The sequence below is a fragment of the Hoplias malabaricus genome, chromosome 14 (genome assembly GCF_029633855.1).
Source record: "Hoplias malabaricus isolate fHopMal1 chromosome 14, fHopMal1.hap1, whole genome shotgun sequence".
NCBI lineage: Eukaryota > Metazoa > Chordata > Actinopteri > Characiformes > Erythrinidae > Hoplias > Hoplias malabaricus.
The window spans coordinates 33923456-33948230 of record NC_089813.1 but is presented as its reverse complement, the minus strand read 5'-3'; the positions used below and the strand labels follow the sequence as shown (position 1 = coordinate 33948230).

General features: G+C 36.1%; 2 protein-coding genes across 4 annotated transcripts; both read right to left on the bottom strand.

Moving 5' to 3' along the window:
- Positions 1–370: 370 nt before the first annotated feature.
- On the bottom strand, positions 371–8262 carry LOC136666329 (tumor necrosis factor receptor superfamily member 14-like). 2 transcript variants are annotated; one of them, XM_066644437.1, is made up of 6 exons: positions 8172–8262; positions 4866–5035; positions 4502–4627; positions 3293–3448; positions 1753–1840; positions 371–1155 (listed from the first exon to the last, which is right to left on the bottom strand). In XM_066644437.1, the coding sequence occupies exons 2-6, from the start codon at positions 4990–4992 to the stop codon at positions 969–971; spliced, it is 684 nt and encodes a 227-aa protein (XP_066500534.1). In that variant the 5' UTR covers positions 4993–5035; positions 8172–8262; the 3' UTR covers positions 371–968. The 2 variants fall into 2 exon arrangements, with proteins under 2 accessions (XP_066500534.1, XP_066500535.1); XM_066644438.1 differs by having other exon boundaries at positions 4866–5031; positions 8172–8203.
- A 10424-nt stretch (positions 8263–18686) lies between these two features.
- Positions 18687–24222, bottom strand: mad2l2 (mitotic arrest deficient 2 like 2). Of its 2 annotated transcripts, XM_066644265.1 has the most exons (10): positions 24179–24222; positions 23967–24054; positions 23715–23784; positions 23375–23493; positions 23205–23276; positions 21128–21228; positions 20772–20866; positions 20478–20551; positions 20020–20112; positions 18693–19502 (listed from the first exon to the last, which is right to left on the bottom strand). In XM_066644265.1, the coding sequence occupies exons 3-10, from the start codon at positions 23752–23754 to the stop codon at positions 19449–19451; spliced, it is 648 nt and encodes a 215-aa protein (XP_066500362.1). In that variant the 5' UTR covers positions 23755–23784; positions 23967–24054; positions 24179–24222; the 3' UTR covers positions 18693–19448. The 2 variants fall into 2 exon arrangements, with proteins under 2 accessions (XP_066500361.1, XP_066500362.1); XM_066644264.1 differs by lacking the exons at positions 23967–24054; positions 24179–24222 and having other exon boundaries at positions 18687–19502; positions 20487–20551.
- Positions 24223–24775: the final 553 nt, after the last annotated feature.

Sequence of the window (24775 nt, the reverse complement as noted above, 5' to 3'; positions counted from 1 at the left end):
AAAATCCCAAAGTGCAGAGTTTAATTCATAAAGTTGTGTTTGTTTAAACATTGAATGTCGGTGTGTATATTAACAATGTCTGGTTATTTCTAATATTATAAATATTTATATAGAAATGTGTGTTTGTAGATTATTTGTTGTAACAATGCTTCTTGGCAATAAATTTTATACCGTTGAAAAACATGTTAATTTCCCTTTTCAATGGTGCCACATTTGTAAGGAACATGCATTTGTGGGATGAGCAGTGGAGCTGAGTGTGTGGGTTGCACTCATGAAAAATTTGCCAAATCCTCTCTGCCAAAGACAATTACATTGTACAACCTAAGTAATTTCTCCAGTTTTATTTGTATAAGCTCCATTTCTTTGTGCTGTTCAAATGAAAGTCAAATGTACATTTGTTTAAATATGTTTAAAAAGACAAAGGCTTTCATGGTGTGTCCTATTTTTCACATGACTGTATCCCCACATACAGCAGTGATGTAAATATAGTCTATTCACAGAGAGTTTGTGTTCCATTGTTTGCACCTGAAGTATTTTGTTTGCAACTTTTGTACTCAACATAACCCTAAACCTGGAGGCATATTACAGCATTCTAAGACCATTTTTACAGCAGCAGCAGTCAGTAAAACATTCCTTTTTTACATCCAAATACTCATTAAATAACCCTCCAGCTCCATCATGATTTAGTCCTCATTGTGAAGTCTGCTATATCGCTGTTTTAACTTGTGCAGATATAGGTTCGAGGACAAATAGACTAGCAAACCAAGACAAACTGCTGAGTCACTGCAGCTTACTATTTTAAGTCTGTAAGAATGATGTCCAGCTTCAATGTGCAAAAAATGCATTCCACTTAGTATTTAAAGCATAGGTTGTTGCACTGCAATTACAAAGAAGAAACGTATGTTTCTCATTTATTTACAGTACTTACATTTACAATATATTCACTGATACAGTATATTCACAGTTACTCACAGTCCATTCGTTTGTTTTTGTTTGTTTTTTTTTACATAAAAAATGCGTAATGTCAATCCTAACAATAATAACACAAATAAAGAGAAGGAGATTATGGTAAATATTTTAACATGTCTTTCTCTACATTCAGAGTCCTCTGAATTTGTTCCCAGTGCCACTGTTACTTTTCCCATAGATTCACATCTGTAAAGAGCAGGAAGAATACAAAGTTTGTTTAGACACACAATAGACACACAATAACAAGCCCACATGCAGATGATACAATACATTTCAAAAGTACAAGATTTGTATTTCCTTGTATGCATTTCCTTCCATTTCATGCCTTTCTACAGAGATTATACTGCATCAGCATCCACAAAAGAGTGCAGCTTCAAGTACCTGATTTCATTCATTCATTATCTGTAAGCGCTTATCCAGTTCAAGGTCGCGGTGGGTCCAGAGCCTACCTGGAATCATTGGGCAAGGCAGGAATACACCCTGGAGGGGGCGCCAGTCCTTCACAGGGCAACACACACACACTTTTTGAGTCACCAATTCACCTACCTGTTTTTGGACTGTGGGAGGAAACCGGAGCACCCGGAGGAAACCCACGCGGACACAGGGAGAACACACCAAACTCCTCACAGACAGTCACCCGGAGCGGGAATCGAACCCACAACCTCTAGGTCCCTGGAGCTGTGTGACTGCAACACTACCTGCTGCGCCACCATGCCGCCCTACCTGATTTCAGCACTTGAATAATACACACATTTGAACATATAACATTCAATCCATACTCACTTAGTGTGCATTCTGCAGAATGTGAAAGAGCCATTTGAGTATGTTCCTTTTGCACAGTCGTTGCATACAGTGTCTGTAAAAGCTGTGCCTGTAGAGACATAAAGACACATGCAAAGAAACACGTTCAGACCTGGACAGATCATTTGCAACACAATGCTACACTGTTGTTACACAGATGTTTTAATCTAGGGGCGCTGACATTTTAAGCAGGATATATGTAGCATCATGTATTGGCAGAAGGGTGACACATTTTTCTACTTTTATATATTGGGCCAATTGAGGGATTAGAAATTGCATATAAATGTGCAGGCACTTTTACTCTGGACACATTAATGTGTTTTAATGTGTCCCACACTTTTTTGGGAGAAATTTCAAGAGGGTGAAAAATTGACTCCTCTCATAATCTCTCAGGTTAAGGATCTTTTTTGAAGCTGATTAATTTTGGGCACAACCCTGTATAGATACCCAGAGCAGCCAGAGCCATGTAGAGAGAGAAGCAGCTAGTGATCTGGTCAGTACGACTTCCGTAATCTTCACAATACTCTTTATTCTGGAACTCCTGCACCTAAAATAAATATCTGAAGACTGAAGAGTGAAAAATGTAAAGAATTTTATGAGTAGTGATAAAGCTGGTGTCTCTTAAAAACATCTGTGAGGGTGACTCAATGACAGTTTATTTGTTTATGACTACAGTTGATTGTTGATTTAGAGGCAAAGAAACTTTAAAGTAGACCTTTATAATGAACTCCTGGATAAAGCTCTCCAGATATCCCGTACAGTTTGTAGATAAAAAGAAAGCCTTGTGAATATAGTGGTTACTGGTGGTATTTCTACAACCCAATTCCAATAAAGTTGGGACGTTGTGTAAAACAAATTAAAACAGAATACGATGATTTGTGAGGGGCAAACCTATATTATTAACCTATATCAACCTATATTTAATTGAATAGACTACAAAGACAAGATATTTAATGTTCAAAAGGATAAACTTTGTTTCTTTTGCAAAGTGGTAAACCTCACCCTGTCCTTGCTTGTGAACAACTGTGCCCTTCGGAATGCTCCCTTTATACCCAATCATGACACTTACCTGTTTCCAATTAACCTGTTCACCTGTGGAATGTTTCAAACAGGAGGTTTTTGAGCATTCCTCAACTTTCCCAGTCTTTCCCCTGTCCCAAATCTTATGGAATTTGTTGCAGGCCTCAAATTCAAAATGAGTGAATATTTGCAAAAAAAAAAAATCAATAAAACAATAATTTTTTTCCATTTGAACATTAAATGTCTTGTCTTTGTAGTGTATTCAACTGAATATAGGTTGAAAAGGGTTTACAAATCATCATAATCTGTTTTTATATATGTTTTACACAACGTCCCAACTTCATTGGAATTGGAGTTATACATGAGGTGACCACAGAAATAAAACTCTTGAACGTTAGATGACAGCGTCAAGTTACATTCTAAGTTAATTTATCCACTGAAAAAGCCTTCATCGCAACTATTGCCAGCCCTGAGAGATTTGGCAGGACTGGTATATAGTCACCTGTTTGATTGATGTATTGTCCAGGAAGGCAGGTGGAATGTTTCATTGCTTTTCTGCAGTTCTGACCATCTGGTTCCATACAGTAATGTCCAGGCAGAGGTTCACAAATTGCATCTGCAGCTGAATGGCATTTTTGTTTTATACGTAACCGGCTGCCTGGAGGAAAGAAAAAACACCCATTTCAAATGATAATATTGCAGTATATTAGTGAATATATGTAACTTAGTTTAACTTAGTGTTAATTCAATATGTAACTTATTTAATATATATATTATTCTCACTTAAACAATAAACAACTATGTTATTTGACCAGGAGAATCCGAGCTTTTGGATTTCAAAAGCTATTGAAATTTATAATGAAAAATGTATCACGACGGGCCAGTAATATTTAAATTTGACAAAATAACAGGTGTAGTATATCATGTGGGTGGCACTTTATCAAATACAATTTGTTTAGAAACAATATCATAAAAGGTTCAAAAGCTATTGAAATTTATTTACAAAAACCCATCACCGCGGGCCAGTAATGGTTAAATTTGACAAAATAACAGGTGTAGTATGTCATGTGGGTTGCACTTGATCAAATACAACTTGTTTAGAAACAATATCATCAAAGGTTCAAAAGCTATTGAAATTTGTAATGAAAAATGTATCACCACGGGCCAGTAATGGTTAAATGTATCAAGGTAAGAGATGTAGTATACATCATGTGTGAGGTTCATCACTTTCGTTTTTACTGTGTAGTGTAGTTTGTAAACGGTCCCTTAGCTCTCGCGGAGATGACGGCAGCCCGTAGAAAACAATGTATTTCGTGTTTTTTAACTGGCAAACATTTCTGACATAAACTGAGTTGTAGTTGCTTGTCTTGGATCCCAAAAACAATACTTTGCAAGTATTAAGTCATTTGCATGCACCGTTTGAGAGCTATTGAAGAAAGAAATCTGAATATGCGAATATGAAACCAACTTTACCGGAGTATATGTTTTTTTTGTGTATCCAAAAAGAGTTTAGAATAGTGCTGTTCATACTTTAGTTTCTATGCTGAGAGAAGCTGAATGTTACCACTGTAGTTCTTCTATAAGTTACTCAGTACATTAATAATTGAGCTGATGTTCTTTACTTCTCGGTTGGTTTTTAAAATTTAATTTCACTTCTACTTCAGTACTGATTTAGGCTCCTCCACAGCTAAAGGTGCACGTTTGTGTTTACCTTCATCACAGAAGCTACAGGGTAAACACATTGTCAGACCGTTTGGGACAGCAGTGTAAGTCGATTTAACACACGGCACACACGTTGTGCTGAAATCCCCTGAGCAGTGTCTATACACACGATGTCCTGAAAAACAATGCACTCTAACTTAGGTCACATACATTTATCTACTTATTAGAAGTCACAGTCTGCACTATACTTAATAATATAAACGTGAAATATTCACTCATGTGATGTCTCACAAACAATACAAAGTCCAGGTACTGTAAATTACAAATTTCAATATATGCAAATAAGTGTAAAATGTACAAAATATTACTGTAATTTACTTAGATATGGATCAAATTAAAATGTATTTTCTTACCTGCAGAACACATTGGGCAGCATTCTTCATTTATCTTATACTCAGCACTACCACATGCTCTACACAGCAGTATGAATGTGAGTTTAAATAAAGCTAACCATATGATGAATATGGGATCACATTGCATGACAGTCACCCACTTGGAGAAAAGGACAGATTTCAAAACCTCACTGGAAAAAAAAAGACAATATGCATATTGTCACTCTTCACAAATCAACATATCTCCAATTTCACAGGAAATAAACAGAGGTCGGTAAAGTTAGATTTACTACAACTGATTTTAGATTTTTACATGTATATGTTTAACTCCGGTAAAGTTGGTTTCATATTCGCATATTCAGATTTCTTTCTTCAATAGCTCTCAAACGGTGCATGCAAATGACTTAATACTTGCAAAGTATTGTTTTTGGGATCCAAGACAAGCAACTACAACTCAGTTTATGTCAGAAATGTTTGCCAGTTAAAAAACACGAAATATATTGTTTTCTATGGGCTGCCGCCATCTCGCGAGAGCTAAGGGACCGTTTACAAACTACACTACACAGTAAAAACGAAGGTGACGAACCTCACACATGATGTATACTACAGCTCTTACCTTGATACATTTAACCATTACTGACCCGTGGTGATACATTTTTCATTACAAATTTCAATAGCTTTTGAACCTTTGATGATATTGTTTCTAAACAAGTTGTATTTGATAAAGTGCCACCCACATGACATACTACATCTCTTATTTTGGTTAATTTAACCATAACTGGCCCGTGGTGATACATTTTTCATTACAAATTTCAATAGCTTTTGAACCTTTGATGATACTGTTTCAAAACAAATTGTATTTGATAAAGTGCCACCCACATGACATACTACACCTCTTATTTTGGTCAATTTAACAATTAATGGCCCATGATGATGCATTTTTGAGAATAAATTTCAATAGCTTTTGAATGTTTAATGAAATTGCTCAGAAAGAACATGTAGCTGTTTGAATGAAGTAATGGTGGGGTAGGCAATAATTTGAGCAGCTTTTTTAACAGGTTTTAAAATATTTTTATTGACCAATTGTCAATATTTTGCAGAATGTAAGTATATACACACAAAACAACATCAATAGTTATAATCCAAAAAATTACTTTCAATGTAAAAATTAAGTAGTCTGACTCATGAGAGACATAACTTTTGCCAGAGGTGTACATACAGTAGGTGTATGCAAAAGGTTGATGTATCCACAGGATACATTTAAAGAAAGCTGGAGCAGACATTCCCAGAAACAGAGACTGTTTGTCTGTAAAGGGCCATTGTGGATCTAGGACATTGTCCAAGACAAGTAGCAACACATCTCATGTTATGCATTACATAAGGTAGTCTCTGTTTAGAGGTGTAGTATGTCATGTGGGTGGCACTTGATCAAATACAACTTGTTTTGAAACAATATCATCAAAGGTTCAAAAGCTATTGAAATTTATAATGAAAAATGTATCACGACGGGCCAGTAATATTTAAATTTGACAAAATAACAGGTGTAGTATGTCATGTGGGTGGCACTTCATCAAATACAATTTGTTTAGAAACAATATCATAAAAGGTTCAAAAGCTATTGAAATTTATTTTCAAAAAACCCATCACCACGGGCCAGTAATGGTTAAATTTGACAAAATAACAGGTGTAGTATGTCATGTGGGTTGCACTTGATCAAATACAACTTGTTTAGAAACAATATCATCAAAGGTTCAAAAGCTATTGAAATTTGTAATGAAAAATGTATCACCACGGGCCAGTAATGGTTAAATGTATCAAGGTAAGAGATGTAGTATACATCATGCGTGAGGTTCGTCACCTTCGTTTTTACTGTGTAGTGTAGTTTGTAAACGGTCCCTTAGCTCTCGCGGAGATGACGGCAGCCCGTAGAAAACAATATATTTCGTGTTTTTTAACTGGCAAACATTTCTGACATAAACTGAGTTGTAGTTGCTTGTCTTGGATCCCAAAAACAATACTTTGCAAGTATTAAGTCATTTGCATGCACCGTTTGAGAGCTATTGAAGAAAGAAATCTGAATATGCGAATATGAAACCAACTTTACCGGAGTATATGTTTACCATGTCTATATTGCTTAAAACGGCGGCACGGTGGCGCAGCAGGTAGTGTCGCAGTCACACAGCTCCAGGGGCCTGGAGGTTGTGGGTTCGATTCCCGCTCCGGGTGACTGTCTGTGAGGAGTTGGTGTGTTCTCCCCGTGTCCGCGTGGGTTTCCTCCGGGTGCTCCGGTTTCCTCCCACAGTCCAAAAAAAACACACGTTGCAGGTGGATTGGCGACTCGAAAGTGTCCGTAGGTATGAGTGTGTGAGTGAATGTGTGTGTGTCTGTGTTGCCCTGTGAAGGACTGGCGTCCCCTCCAGGGTGTATTCCCGCCTTGCGCCCAATGATTCCAGGTAGGCTCTGGACCCCCCGCGACCCTAAATTGGATAAGCGGTTACAGATAATGGATGGATATTGCTTAAAACAAAAAAAAAAATTAAATGTATAAATAAAAAAAAAGGAGGTTGTTGGGGTTGGCTATTGTCTTTTAACTCCGTTTTACGGAGTTTTTAACGTTACGTTTTGAGTCTTTATAATCATTTATGTGCATACGTTTTGTCCCTTAGCGTCTTGTGCGCCCGTTGCAACCATTCTGGCTCTTTGCAGTACATGTACTCCGCGGAATTAAAAGATGTGATATTTTGGCAAAATATAATGGCTGTAGTTTGTTCTCTGATCCTCCACGATTAAGAAAATTAAGTTTCAGAGATTTTAGAACAATTGTTTGTGAACAAAAGAAGGGGCGAAACCTGAATATCCTATATAAACCTAACTTTACCGACCTAAGAAACAGTTGATAATGGCACAAAAAAAAGAGTAATTGAGAGATTTTTTTCCAACCGATTTAAAGCAGATTTTTCATTTTCATTGCAATGGAAAATTTCAGGAAATTCTATAATATTTCCTGGTTTTCGTTTTGAAAACATTAAATGGATCTGACTCAGTAAATTATAAAGAATGACTTAGCCGGTTACATATTAGGCTGTTTTCATTGTACAGTAGGTCCCCATGTAAGTATGAAAACAACATGTAAGTAAGTAAAATGCCATCCCTGATCATAGAGGCCTACTTCTGAAGTTTATTGACAAGTGGCGGGACAACGCATTTCGCCTTTTTTCTGCCGATATTTCTTTATTACCCAAAACACATGCGAACGTTTTGGATGGAAACCCCCAAATACATAAAAATAAATAAATGAATTAAAATAACTCCCCTAAACTCACTCACCTTTCGAAATGTGTTTCCGGTGTTGTGGCCGATTCAGTTCATCTTCCAGTTCAAGTTTCTTGAGTCTGCGAGAACGCGCATTCAAGAAATCACCCTGCAGGCGACCGAGTGCTACATCTACGGAAGCCGAAACACAACAAAAAGTACTAAATAACGGATAACACAATCCGCTTTGGAAAAAAAAGAAGATTTATGCAGACGTTTCTTAATATGTTGACTAATATAATTAAAAAAGCTAACGGAATGATTTGTGTGTTTTATTAAGTACAATAAAGGCATTTTATGGAGACAGTGAAATACGATTTTAATATTTTTAAAATGTTAATTGAGTGAATGAAACATTTATGCACGACTGTGTAATAGGCATTTACTCAGGGATTATTATCATTAAAATAAAATAAAACAAACAAACAAAAAGGAGGCTGGATTTTAGTCAGGTGAAATAGTCTGTCCAGATCTGTTCCCCTGTCATAATCACTCTAAAGTAATCTTTTGTGATCTAGTACTGATGTGTGTGAGACATTTAGTCATTATTAATTAATAAAGCACAGGGATTAATGTAAGGAAATATAAAAACACAGATTTCTGTAGGGGGAACACTTTTAGACAGGATAAAAAAGATCTGTCCAGATCTGTTCCCCTGTCATAAACACCTTAAAGTAATCTTTTGTGATCTAGTACTGATGTGTGTGAGACATTTAGTCATTATTAATTAATAAAGCACAGGGATTAATGTAAGGAAATATAAAAACACAGATTTCTGTAGGGGGAACACTTTTAGACAGGATAAAAAAGATCTGTCCAGATCTGTTCCCCTGTCATAAACACCTTAAAGTAATCTTTTGTGATCTAGTACTGATGTGAGTTAGACATTTAGTCATTATTAATTAATAATACACTGTTATTCATGTAAGTGAATATAAAAACACAGATTTCTGTAGGGGGAACACTTTTAGACAGGATAAAAAAGATCTGTCCAGATCTGTTCCCCTGTCATAAACACCTTAAAGTAATCTTTTGTGATCTAGTACTGATGTGTGTGAGACATTTAGTCATTATTAATTAATAAAGCACAGGGATTAATGTAAGTGAATATAAAAACACAGATTTCTGTAGGGGGAACACTTTTAGACAGGATAAAAAATCAGGGTGATTTCTTGAATGCGCGTTCTCGCAGACTCAAGAAACATTAAATGGACGGGGAACTGAATCGGGCACAACACCGGCACAACACCGGCATGCGCATGCTGCGGTAAAGTTGGTTTCATATTCGACATTCGTTATTCCCCTTGTATTTCACTGCGGTTAAGCCAGCCGCCGTTTGAAAAAACACGGTTAAACTAGCCGCACGTCAGATTTTAGTGCGCGTATACTACTGACATACCGGTAATACTTAATGCGCGTGAAGACCTGAGATTATGCCCTTCATTTTAAAGAAAGTAACAGCATTTAACCGGTTTATATATTGGTCATTCCTAGTAAGTAGTCCAAACAATCAACAGATATCAGTTCAGGGTTTACTACACTATGTATCTATGAAGTATGAAGTGATTTTACTGTATAGTTTTTATGTAAATGACATTCAAAATCCCTATAATTGTCCATTGTTTTTAATGTTAACTCAAGTTTACTGCTTTATAAAATAGTTATTTTGAATAAGTAGTCCACACAACCAATATATATCAATTCAGTGTTTGCCATACTATGTACCTATGACATATAAAGTGATTTTACTGTATAGTTTGTATGTAAATGACATTCAAAATCCCTATAATTGTCCATTGTTTTTTAACATGAGTCAAGTTCACTGCTTTATAATATGGTCATTTCTAATAAGTAGTCCATACAATCAACAGATATCAGTTCAGGGTTTACTACACTATGTATCTATGAAGTATGAAGTGATTTTACTGTATAGTTTTTATGTAAATGATATTCAAAATCCCTATAATTGTCCATTGTTTTTTAACATGAGTCAAGTTCACTGCTTTATAATATGGTCATTTCTAATAAGTAGTCCATACAATCAACAGATATCAGTTCAGGGTTTACTACACTATGTATCTATGAAGTATGAAGTGATTTTACTGTATAGTTTTTATGTAAATGACATTCAAAATCCCTATAATTGTCCATTGTTTTTAATGTTAACTCGTTTACAGCTTTATAAAATGGTTATTTTGAATAAGTAGTCCACACAACCAACAGATATCAGTTCTGTGTCTGCCATACTATGTACCTATAAAATATGAAGTGATTTTACTGTATAGTTTTTGAGCATATGACATTCAAAATCCCCATAGTTTTCCATTGTTTTTAATGATGACTCGTATACTACTTTATATGGTCATTTCTAATAAGTAGTCCATACAACCAACAGATATCAGTTCAGTGTGTACCACACTATGTACCTATAAAATATGAAGTGATTTTACTGTATAGTTTTTGAGTAAATGACATTCAAATATCCCTATAATTGTCCATTGTTTTTAATGTTAACTCAAGTTTACTGCTTTATAAAATGGTTATTTTGAATAAGTAGTCCACACAACCAACAGATATCAGTTCTGTGTCTGCCATACTATGTACCTATGAAATATGAAGTGATTTTACTGTATAGTTTTTGAGCAGATGACATTCAAAATCCCCATAATTTTCCATTGTTTTTAATGATGATTCGTGTACTACTTTATATGGTCATTTCTAATAAGTAGTCCATACAACCAACAGATATCAGTTCAGTGTGTACCACACTATGTACCTATGAAATATGAAGTGATTTTACTGTATAGTTTTTATGTAAATGACATTCAAAATCCCTATAATTGTCCATTGTTTTGAACATGTGTCAAGTTCACTGCTTTATAATATGGTCATTTCTAATAAGTAGTCCTTAAAACCAACAGATATCAGTTCAGTGTTTACCATACTATATACCTATGAAATATGAAGTGATTTTACAGTATATTTCTTGAGTAAATGATATTCAAAATCCCCATAATCCCCATAATTTTTCATTGTTTTTAATGATGACTCAAGTTTACTGCTTTATAATATGGTCATTTCTAATAAGTAGTCCATAAAACCAACAGATATCAGTTCTGTGTCTGCCAGACTATGGACCTATAAAATATGAAGTGATTTTACTGTATAGTTTATGAGCAGATGACATTCAAAATCCCCATAATTTTCCATTGTTTTTATTGATGACTCAAGTGTACTGCTTTATAACATGGTCATTTCTAATAAGTAGTCCATACAACCAACAGATATCAGTTCAGTGTGTACCACACTATGTACCTATGAAATATGAAGTGATTTTACTGTATAGTTTTTTCTGTAAATGACATTCAAAATTCCCATAATTGTCCATTGTTTTTGAACATGAGTCAAGTTCAATGCTTTATAATATGGTCATTTCTAATAGGTAGTCCATAAAACCAACATATATCAGTTCAGTATGTACCACACTATGTACCTATAAATTGTGAAGTGATTTTACTGTATAGTTTTTGAGTGAATGACTTTCAAATTCCCATAATTGTCCATTGTTTTTGAACATGAGTCAAGTTCAATGCTTTATAATATGGTCATTTCTAAGAAGCAGTCCATACAACCAACAAATATCAGTTCAGGATTTACTATACTATGTATCTATGAAATATGAAGTGATTTTACTGTATAGTTTTTATGTAAATGACATTCAAATTCCCCATAATTGTCCATTGTTTTTGAACATGAGTCAAGTTCAATGCTTTATAATATGGTCATTTCTAATAGGTAGTCCATAAAACCAACATATATCAGTTCAGTATGTACCACACTATGTACCTATAAATTGTGAAGTGATTTTACTGTATAGTTTTTGAGTAAATGACTTTCAAATTCCCATAATTGTCCATTGTTTTTGAACATGAGTCAAGTTCAATGCTTTATAATATGGTCATTTCTAAGAAGCAGTCCATACAACCAACAAATATCAGTTCAGGATTTACTATACTATGTATCTATGAAATATGAAGTGATTTTACTGTATAGTTTTTATGTAAATGACATTCAAATTCCCCATAATTGTCCATTGTTTTTTAACATGAGTCAAGTCCACTGCTTTATATCATCATTAAAAACAATGGAGAATTATTGTGATTTTGAATGTCATTCACTCAAAAACTATACATTAAATCACTTCATATTTCATAGGTACATAGTATGGCAGACACAGAACTGATATCTGTTGGTTTTATGGACTACTTATTAGAAATGACCATATTATAAAGCAGTAAACTTGAGTCGTCATTAAAAACAATGGAGAATTATTGTGATTTTGAATATCATTTACTCAAAAACTATACAGTAAAATCACTTCATATTTTATAGGTACATAGTGTGGTACACCCTGAACTGATATATGTTGTTTGTGTGGACTACTTCTTAGAAATGATCATTTTATAAAGCAGTAAACTTGAGTCATTAAAAACAATGGAGAATTATTGTGATTTTGAATGTCATTTACTCAAAAAGTATACAGTAAAGTCACTTCATATTTTTTAGGTACATAGTGTGGTACACACTGAACTGATATATGTTGGTTGAGTGGACTACTTATTAGAAATGACCATATTATAAAGCAGTGAACTTGACTCATGTTCAAAAATATTGGACAATTATTGTGATTTTGAATGTCATTTACTCAAAAACTATACAGTAAAATCACTTCATATTTCATAGACACATAGTATACTAAACACAGAACTGATATCTGTTGGTTGTGTGGACTACTTATTCAAAATTACCATTTTATAAAACATCAAACTTGAGTCATCATTACAAACAATGGGAAATTATGGGGATTTTTAATATCATTTACTCAAAAATTATACAGTAAAATCACTTCATATTTTATAGGTACATAGTGTGGTACACACTGAACTGATATCTGTTGATTGTATGGACTACTTATTAGAAATGACCATATTATAAAGCAGTGAACGTGACTCATGTTAAAAAACAATGGACAATTATAGGGATTTTGAATATCATTTACTCAAAAACTATACAGTAAAATCACTTCATATTTTATAGGTACATAGTGTGGTACACACATGACTGATATCTGTTGGTTGTATGGACTACTTATTAGAAAGAACCATATTATAAAGCAGTGAACCTGACTCAGGTAAAAAAATAGACAATTATGGGAAGTTTGAATGTCATTTACATAAAAACTATACAGTAAAATCACTTCATATTTCATAGGTACATAGTGTGGTACACTCTGAACTGATATATGTTGGTTGTGTGGACTACTTATTAGAAATTACCATATTATAAAGCAGTGAACTTGACTCATGTTAAAAAACAATGGACAATTATAGGGATTTTGAATGTCATTTACATAAAAACTATACAGTAAAATCATCTCATACGTCATAGATAGATAGTGTAGTAAACCCTGAACTGATATCTGTTGATTGTATGGACTGCTCACTAGAAATTACCAATATGTAAACCTCTTAAATGCCGTTACTTTTGCTTTAAAATGAAGGGCATAAGCTCGTCTTCAGGCTCATTGAGTATTACCGGTTTGTCACTAGTATACGCGCACTAAAATTTGAGGTGCGGCTAGTTTAACCGTGTTTTCTCAAACGGCGGCTGGCTTAACCGCAGTTTTATTTCGCCAGTTACCAAACGTACATTCATCGGTACAGTTGCAGATTCCTAATGTAACAAATGAAACAAAAAAAAATGACATCCATAACCTTTATTTACTAAACTGTACTTGCTGAGATTAAGCCAGAAACGCAGCCGACTATCGCTGTTTTTATCCCTGCGCCCAACTCCAGCGTTAGGGACCGTCGCACAATTCCTAGAATAAATGTATAGTGTTTAATGTTAATATCCAAATATCTTTCCTTTTTGTACCTAAAGATGTCACATCAACTTGCAAAGGTACACGGTTTTATTCCTTACATACTAAGGCTAATTTTGGTGAAAATTTGTTATTATTATTGTTATTTATTTGTTTATTTTTAATGAATTCAATAACCATTCATTCTCTGTAACCACTTATCCAATTCAGGGTCGCGGTGGGTCCAGAGCCTACCTGGAATCATTGGGCGCAAGGCGGGAATACACCCTGGAGAGGCGCCAGTCCTTCACAGGGCAACACAGACACTTTTGAGTCACCAATCCACCTGCAATATGTGTTTTTTGGACTGTGGGAGGAAACCAGAGCACCCAGAGGAAACACACGCAGACACGGGGAGAACACACCAACTCCTCACAGACAGTCACCCGGAGCTGGAATCGAACCCACAACCTCCAGGTCCCTGGAGCTGTGTGACACTACCTGTTGCGCCACCGTGCCGCCCCTATTCAATAACCAAATAAATATTAAAAGTTATGGGACCAAATTATATCAAAACAACCTACAAATCGGATTCCAAAAAAGTTGGGACATTAAACAAATTGTGAATAAAAACTGAATGCAATGATGTGGAGGTGCCAACATCCATCCATTATCTGTAACCGCTTATCCAATTTAGGGTCGCGGGGGGTCCAGAGCCTACCTGGAATCATTGGGCGCAAGGCAGGAATACACCCTGGAGGGGACGCCAGTCCTTCACAGGGCAACACAGACACACACACATTCACTCACACCTACGGACACTTTCGAGTCGCCAATCCACCTGCAACGTGTGTTTTTGGACTGTGGGAGGAAACCGGAGCACCCGGAGGAAACCCACGCGGACACGGGGAGAACACACCAACTCCTCACAGACAGTCACCCGGAGCGGGAATCGAACCCACAACCTCCAGGAGCTGTGTGACTGCGACACTACCTGCTGCGCCACCGTTCCGCCCGAGGTGCCAACATCTAATATTTTATTCAGAATAGAACACAAATCACAGATCAAAAGTTTAAACTGAGAGAATGTATCATTTTAAGGGTAAAATATGTTGTTTCAAAATTTCATGGCGTCAACAAATCCCAAAAAAGTTGGGACAAGGCCATTTTTTACCACTGTGTGGCATCCCCCCTTCTTCTTACAACACTCAACAGATGTCTGGGGACAGAGGAGACCAGTTTCTCAAGTTTAGAAATAGGAATGCTCTCCCATTCGTGTCTAATACAGGTCTCTAACTGTTCAGTCATCTTGGGCCTTCTTTGTCGCACCTTCCTTTTTATGATGCGCCAAATGTTCTCTATAGGTGAAAGATCTGGACTGCAGGTTTGCCATTTCAGTACCCAGATCCTTCTCATGATGTTGTGATTGCTGCAGAATGTGGTCTGGCATTATCTTGTTGAAAAATGCAGGGTCTTCCCTGAAAGAGATGACGTCTAGATGGGAGCATATGTTGTTCTAGAACCTGAACATAGTTCTCTGCATTAATGGTGCCTTTCCAGACATGCAAGCTGCCCATGCCACAAGCACTCATGCAACCCCATACCATCAGTGATGCAGGCTTCTGAACGGAGCGTTGATAACAACTTGGGTTATCCTTGTCCTCTCTGGTCCGGATGACATGGCGTCACAGTGTTCCATAAAGAACTTCAAATCATGACTCATCTGACCACAGAACAGTCTTCCATTTTGCCACACTCCATTTTAAAAGACCCTTGGCCCAGTGCAAACGTCTGAGCTTGTGGAGCTTGCTTAGAAATGGCTTCCTCTTTGCACTGTAGAGTTTCAGCTGGCAATGGCGGATGGCATGGTGGGTTGTGTTCACTGACAATGCTTTCTGGAAGTATTCCTGAGTCCATTCTGTTATTTCCTTGACAGTGGCATTCCTGTTTGAGGTGCAGTGACGTTTAAGGGCCCGGAGATCACGAGCATCCAGTAGAGTTTTACGGCCTTGACCCTTACGCACAGCAATTGTTCCAGATTCTCTGAATCTTTTGATGATGTTATGCACGGTTGATGATGATAACTTAAAAGTCTTTGCTATTTTACGCTGGGTAACACCATTCTGGTATTGCTGCACTATCTTTCTGCGCAACAATGGTGGAATTGGTGATCCTCTTACCATCTTGGCTTCAGAGAGACACTGACACTCTGAGAAGCTTTTTATACCCAATCATGTTGTCAATTGACCTAATTAGTGTTTTCCAGCCACTTATTGCTACTTGTCCCAACTTTTTTGGGATTTGTTGACACTGTGAAATTTTGAATCAACATATTTTTCCTTTAAAATGTTACATTTACTCAGATTAAACTTTTGATCTGTCATCTATGTTCTATTACGAATAAAATATTGACATTTGCCATCTCCACATCATTGCATTCAGTTTTTATTCACAATTTGTTTAGTGTCCCAACTTTTTTGGAATCCGGTTTGTAGAAAATTACAGAAACATATCTGTTTCTAATTCAATGTCACTGGCCTATTGCCAATACACCTGGAGGAAACCCGCGCAGACACAGGGAGAACACACCAACTCCTCACAGACAGTCACCCAGAGCGGGTGAACCCACAACCTCCAGGCCCCTGGAGCTGTGTGACTGCAACACTGCAAGTGTGGTGTAACACAGTGGTAAACATGCCCCTTTCCCAATCTTTTTGAAACGTGTTGCTGGAATCAAATTCAAAATGGGCAAATATTTTTCAAAGAGCCATAAACTTTCTCAGTTTCAACATTTAAAATGTTGTCTTGCACATCATTGCATTTTGTTTTTATTTACATTTTGCACATTGTCTCAACTCTTTTGGATTTGTAGATTCATTTGGCTATTAACATCATTATAAATTAAATAAGTCTTGTAGTGTGTAAAGAATAAATATTGTTCTGTGTTGGTTTGACACCATTCAGTCCAATAATGTGAGAGATTAATAGATTTATATGGTTATTTTAATCATTATACAATAAATGACAGAATTTTTCACCAAAACAAGCCTTGTAATGTGTGAAGAATAAATATCTGTATTGTTTTGTGTTGGTTTAACATCATTAGGTCCAATAACGTGAGAGATTAATAGATTTATATGGTTACTTTAATCATTATAAAATAAATTACTTAATTTTTCATCAAAATAAGCCTTGTATTGTGTAAAGAATAAATATCTGTGCTTTTCTATGTTGTTTTGATCTAATTTGGTCCTATAACTTTTAATATTAATTTGGTTATTGAATTTATTAAAAATAAACAATCATTCATTCATTATCTGTAACCGCTTATCCAATTCAGGGTCACGGTGGGTCCAAAGCCAACCTGGAATCCCACAAGGCGGGAATAGACCCTGGAGGGGGCGCCAGTCCTTCACAGGGCAACACACACACATTGTCATATCTAATTAGTAGTCTATACAACCATGAGATTTCAGTTCAGTGAAACTATACAGTAACATCACCTCATATTTCAGAAGTACATAGCATGGAAAAATACTATGTACTTCTGAAATATGAAGTGATGTTACTGTATAGTTTTGAGTAAATGGCATCCAAAAGTTTATGCAGCCTTTTTTCAATGCAGTGTTTTTTCAGTGCAGTTTTTTTTTTTTTTAATGTATTTGTTTTCTCCTTAATGCTGTTGTGTTAAGCTTTTATTTGCTTTGTAAATGTTGTTGTAATGTGACTGTGCATGTGATGTGTTCTAATGTGACTGTGTGAGAGAGAAAGACTGTGAGTGTGTTGTGTGTTTACCTGTGGGTGTAAACTGTGTGGGAGTGGGCATAAACATTATGATTCTGAGAGCATGCGAGAGCTGTTATGATTTGGGTGGTGGAAAATACGCAGTTGCACTGTGGCGTGTTAGTGGGTCGTGCTGTTACACGAGGATGAGAGACAGCATTGCTGCTGGAGTTTTTGAACCGTGTCCACTCAGAACCAAGTCAGAAGTAGTAGCTGATCTGCTCCTGCACAGTTTGTGTTGGTGACACTGAGGGGTTTAAAAACTCCAACAGCACTGCCATGTCTGATCCAGTCCTACTAGCACAACACACGTTAATACACCACTATGTCAGTGTCGCTTCATTGCTGAGAATGATTCACCATGAAAACCAAACCTACTCTGTGGTGGTTCTCTGAGAATTGAAGAACAGTGTTAAAGCCAGCCAACATATGCAGAGCAACAGATTGACTCCAGTTTGTAATTGTCCTCCTGTGGACAACAGAGCTGAGAGAATGAACAGTAAGTCTAGAAATAAGGAGGTAGTCAAAGTTATGGCTGATCTGTGCCTTTGTGTGTGAGAAACAGATATGCATACAAAAAGGGAAACACTTATAAAAACATGCACACGAGATCTGTGCCACTTTTGAGGCATAAGTGAACAGCTGATGTGGGTCACATTTTTCCTCAATCATTTCATTTATACATTCGCATGATCTCCAAAAATGTGTACATATTATTATAAAAAGCATACCAACATACTGATAATGACCCCAGTATGCAAACCCATCATCATAAGTACTGCTGTTAAAGCATGGGGTTTGTGTTCATATAAAGGGCCCACTATTGTACAATCATGTACACTTGTATTAAATGTGTCTTCACTCATAATAACCTTTATTTAATGGTTGTTTTCGCAGGAAATTAAATAAAAAACCAACTAATACAGTCCTCTAAAATACTGAACAGGGACAGCAATAAAGAAATGTTGGTGTATATCTAAGTAGCTGTACTGTATTTCATATCAATAAAGTTCAAAATTCATATATAGCAGTGGCTATTGTGGTTTGAAAAAAAACATTTCAAGTGGTGCATCAATGTAAGAGTTAATGACATTTTAATATGACATATGTGAAACCCAGTGGGCATGAAGCATTTCCTTTCAATGGGCATCTGTTTACTACAAATGCGAGAGACCAGCACAAGGCACGAAAAGCAAAAGCACATATTTTCAGGCATTTTTCGCTTGATTGTCTCTCTTCTTTCCTTGTGTTTTACACTCATTTCCCTGTGCTCATTTTGTTTGTTTTGCTCCATTAACCTCGTTTTGTACCTAAAAGCAGGACCAGCACTGTGAATGAAGAAACTGAGGTTGGGGGGCGGCAAGACATTTCCAGCATTCATCCTTGTAAGATGCAGCACAAGATCAGTATCCCATATTTTAGACATATATTAAATCTAAAACCTGACTGGGTTTTATTTCACAGTTTGTGGGTTGTTAGGAGCAATGTGCTCTAAAATGGATTGTTTCATAAAATGTTCCCTAATCATGAAAATGGACTCACTTTGACTACTAATCAGCGTTTGGCATCATGAAACCATAATATTTTTCAGTTACATTTAATCACACTCATAAAACTCAAAGATGCATACAGAAAACACATCCCTTTCACACTATGTTTTGTTGTCCTTTGTGTGCTCGTTCTTCCACATAAAGCTGCATCTGTTAAAAAAAACATTTTCATCATGTCACAAAGATCCATTAGAATTTTAATAAATGCTGATTTATGAATAATGCATGCAAAAGGAAATATTAAAACATAATAGAATTAGAATCACTTTACTGGCCACCGTGCTTGCACACAGAGGAATTTGTTCTCCGCATTTTAACCCAATCCATGCAGTAAAACACACATTTACACACACACTAGGAGGCAGTGAGTACACATGCCCAGAGTATTGGGTAGCCCTAGCCACGGCGCCGGTTTTAATTATAGTTTATGGTGAATTATATCTGGAAAAACAACTCACATAAATATAAATATTTAAAGAGAACATTTTGCTTGTGGCAAAATCATAGTCAACAGCAGCAAGAAGTGAAGTGTTTGATGTTCAGCTCAACCTGAGTTTTTCTTCAGGTCACAGTAGCCATAACACTGTAACCTTAGCTGCTCAAAGTCCCTAATGTTAAGATGTGATTTCTGTTAACAATAATTTCTGTTTTGTGTTTTCAGGGTTACCTTTACAATGTCTGAGGTCATAGTTTTCAAAGGGATAAGTCTTGGTTCTTGCATGAGGACTTCCTGCTCATCTGCTACAATCCAGGGAAAGTCCTGCACAATCACACATACACAACTAAGTACCAAACACACAATGACATTTTACACATTACAAATCAAAGAGATGGCTGTTACTGTAAAATACAATTTGCAAATGTTTGTGTAGGTTTAATCTTATATTTTAGAATGACAATTGTCTCAAAATAGTTTTCAATCATCTAAGGCAATATCACATACTTTTATATAGATAATTATGAATGATGGCCAGAAAATCTTTTCACAAATGTACAAAATTGCAATTGTAGAATGCATGCAAATATTAAAGAAATCTAAAATGTGTTATTATTGTAAGTAAGCAATGGTAATATGAGGTGTGAAATAATTTAATTAAAACCAAGGAATTGAATACTGGCAATTACCTTGATTACCTGAACTTTCTCCATGTTCCTTGTGGCAGACTCTCTGGTGTAAACTAACACTGTAAATGTACATCCTACAATGAAATTGCAGGGAATAAATACAAAACCAACTTTAACAATTAAAACAATCTATAATAATTGCATGAATCTGACAAATCTAAAATTTTAAATCTGTATCTGTCAAATCTAAAAAAAGTAAATGTCAAACTAAAACCTATTCTTGGAGAAACACCCTTGATAACAGCCAGTGGGATGGCTTTTAAAGAACACCACACACATAATTTTTCTTCTTACCTGGAGGGTTGTTGTCCAGAACAGCATCACACACACTGATCTTCAGGATCACAGCACGCAGCAGCTGCTCCACATGTGAGAGCAGAGTCTCAGAGCTGCAAAACGATTAGAAACAATAAAGTCAAAGGCAGACATAAACCTAAATGTAAATTAAAAACAGACATAAACTATGACTACTGCTAGTCCCACAGCCACCACAGGACACACTTAAAGGATATATCCATTTATTAAGTTGTATTGACTGTGGTGAAGTAGAATTGTTTTAGTGGTCTTTTTCTTGTGGTGGAAAAACACTTCACAAGCAAATCTGATAAGACTGAAAGCAGAAATGTTTTAAGGGCTTATTGATCAGTTACCTTATAGAAAGTAAGGGAGGCTGTGAGATCTCAAACACAAATCTCTCCACCGGATGGTGCTCTTTATCCATGATAACAACCATAACTTTCTCTGCTTCATTCTGCATAAAAATATGGATGACTATTACACTACAAATTCACTAAATTGTATAAATCACAACATGTAATTTATGCTACAGAGGACCTAACTACATCACACATATAACACTGATTCATAGACATGTGCATACGAGGTGTGTACTACATAGTGATGACCAAACAAAGCATCGCGGAGCCTTTGAAGTTTATTCCCAAGTGTGGGAAACAAATGTTTTGAAAACAATGGACACTTTGTTTACTTAAGTATTTAAGTCTATTGTGGTGCAATAATTACTTTAACTATTTTGTGTGTGCATCATTTTTTGTCATTAATTAATTTATACAGAGTGAGCCATTTAAATGGATACACCTTAATAAAATGAGAATTGTTGTGGCACATTGGTATATGGGAGGGGGGGATCTTTTCAAAATGGGTGGTGACCATGGTGGCCATTTTGAAGTCGGCTATTTTGGATCCAACTTTTGTTTTTTCAATGGAAAGAGGGTCATGTGACATCAAACTTATTGGGAATTTCACAAGAAAAACAACTGTGTGCTTTGTTGTAACTTAACTTTATTCTTTTATGGGTTATTTACAAGTTTCTGACCACTTATAAAATGTGTTTAAAGTGCTGACCATTGTGTTGGATTGTCAATGCAACCCTCTTCTCCCTCACTTCACACACTGATAGCAACACTGCAGGAGAAAATAGTGGGGCCATTCTTCATCAACGGAAACCAATTAGATGTGTTTTCCTCTTTATGCACTGAAGCTGGCATGTTCCCTGAGTTTTTCCAGCAAGATGGTGCACCACCACATTATGGGTGTCAGGTCCGTGCATTCCTAGATGAACAGTTTCCTGGAAAGTGGATTGGTCGTCATGGGCCTGTTAAATAGCCCCCAAGGTCTCCCGATCTGACCCCCATAGACTTTTATCTTTGGGTTATCTAAAGGTAATTGTCTATGCTGTGAAAATACGAGACATGCAGCACCTAAAACAACAGATACTGGAAGCCTGTGCTAGCATTTCTCCTGCGGGGTTGCTATCAGTGTGTGGAGAGAGTTGCATTGACAATCCAACACAATACGCAGCACTTTGAACACATTTTATAAGTGGTCAGAAACTTGTAAATAACTCATAAAAGAATAAAGTTAAGTTACAACCAAGCACACCATTGTTTTTCTTGTGAAATTCCCAATAAGTCTGATGTGTCACATGAACCTCTTCCTATTGAAAAAACAAAAGTTGGATCCAAAATGGCCACCATGGTCACCACCCATCTTGAAAAGTTCCCCCCCTCCCATATACTAATGTGCCACAACAATTCTCATTTTATTAAGGTGTATCCATTTAAATGGCCCACTCTGTATAAATTAATTACTGAACTGGATAAGCGGTTAAAGAAAATGAATAAACTAATGAATACCGTATTTTCCGCACTATAAGGCGCACCTAAAAAACTCAAATTATCTCAAAAGAGCCTTATAATCCGGTGCGCCTTATAGTGCGGAAAATACGGTAACTGCTTTGGACATCAAGTCTCACTCTAATTGCAGTTTGATGAACCTTTTGAGCTTTGAAACAGTACACTTTGAAATGTTGATGTCTAAATACCAAGCGTCCCACTACTAACAGTAACATATGTATTTTCTGGTCAATTCCAATTCCTGTATAGCAAACTAGAATTAGATATTATATTCTTTTAATTAGTTTCCCTTTGTTTTGACCTGAAACCCACATTGTGTGAGCTAAATAATCACAGGAGAAACACCTGCCACATTTCCACTGTTTTCTATTATGCAAAATCACAATTATTATATTGTCTATTGCAGTACTGCTTAACTAATAATTAACGCTATTCAGATACTCAATCTCTATAAATATATTACACCAGGAAAAATTTTGTACTCATTTAATACTCATTAATAAATACATTGAGACCCTACAGTATCAACATTTTCTATCACTGTCATATTTCTAACAGCTTTAAGTCTCACTTTCTCAATAAGTGGTTTAACACAGTGGAGTGTATCCTGGATGTACTGGTTCAGCTCTGGGTGGCATGACATCTGAAAGTAAAACAAACAGACTAATATCACTCACTTTAAAGATGATTTTTCAAATATCAAATTACATTTCTGAGTGCACTCAGGGTCTGCCAGATTACCTGCACAGGTACATTATATTTCTTCCTTTTCTGAAATATCCCAGATGGATAGACTTCTCTAACATATAGGATCAGGTGAATGGCTACTTCCAGAAACTCACAAAGAATATCAGCAACCACTGTAAAAAAAATCAAAAAGCAAGATATCTGACAAAACCACAACAATGTGCAGCTCCAAATAAAACTATAATGTTTATTGTTATTTATCTTGAAGCGTTTATTTGCTCGTGAAAAATGTTATAGTAAGCACTATAAGCATGTAGTTAGTAGCATTTAAGATAATAGCTTGTGCGAAACAATATCTAATCTAAGACATGAATGAAGGTTGAAGAGCATTTACCTTGACCAAAATTAAGGTCCTGTCTTGTAAGTGTTGTCATCGTTGCATTAACTTCATCAAAGTCACAAAACTGGGAGAGAAAGATCTACAGCTTTATTTACATTAAACAATGAATTCGAGCTAACGTTCATGGTTTCAATGCCTTTTCTAAGCTGTCTAAGAGGTGACTGTAAGATAACCCCGAATTATCCAAGACGACACCTTTGTAATTGATAAAGTCAGTAACTAAATGTAAAATTAAGTTGATATTACAAAAGGCTGCTATTGAGGCTCCTTTGAGGGTTTTCTGTCGTTAGCTTAGCTTCGTCTTTCCCTCTCTGCGTCTAACACTCGTCCTTGTCTGTAATAAACACATTATATTTCACAAGAATGCATTTTAATTCAACGGAAACAAAACCCCCAAAAAACAAACGAAGATTTCAGAGCTCTGCCGCGCTGAACACACACTGAATATTAATGTTTACCACCGAGGGATTTTCACACACCCCACAGAGCCGCCTGGTGGACCGGAGGACAGCGGCCCTCATAACTACTTCTACTATAGGGTTCAGGGGAGTATATTTCGAGGGAACAATTTGCAATTTAAAGGCTAAGCACCACTTAATGGACCTCCATGAGTATTTCACATTATTTTAGTTACTGACATATATAAGTATGAATTAAAATGAAAATAGCATGCTTAATTTGCTTTAAAACTGACAATTTTATTAAATTGACGGAAAAACCCGAGCTCGCTACGGAAATTCTTGAACGCAACCGTGACGTCACTGGTGGACAACAACTGAACAACGCCGCGGAAAAAAAAAACCGTTATGACCGACTGTTATGACAGTATCTAGCTAAACAACAAACATTATTCATGACAATAGCCTAGCAATAAGCTAAACTCAAATGTAGAGGTACCGTTATTCTTGTAAATGTGATCGAAGTCGAACTCGAATTCATCCGACACTATAAACCTCCGTAATGCAGCTACGTAGCCGAGTATAATCTGAGCCACCAAGTTTAGCAAGTTAAGCTAACGTTAACTAACACCAACTAAAACAGGCGAAGTAAGTGTC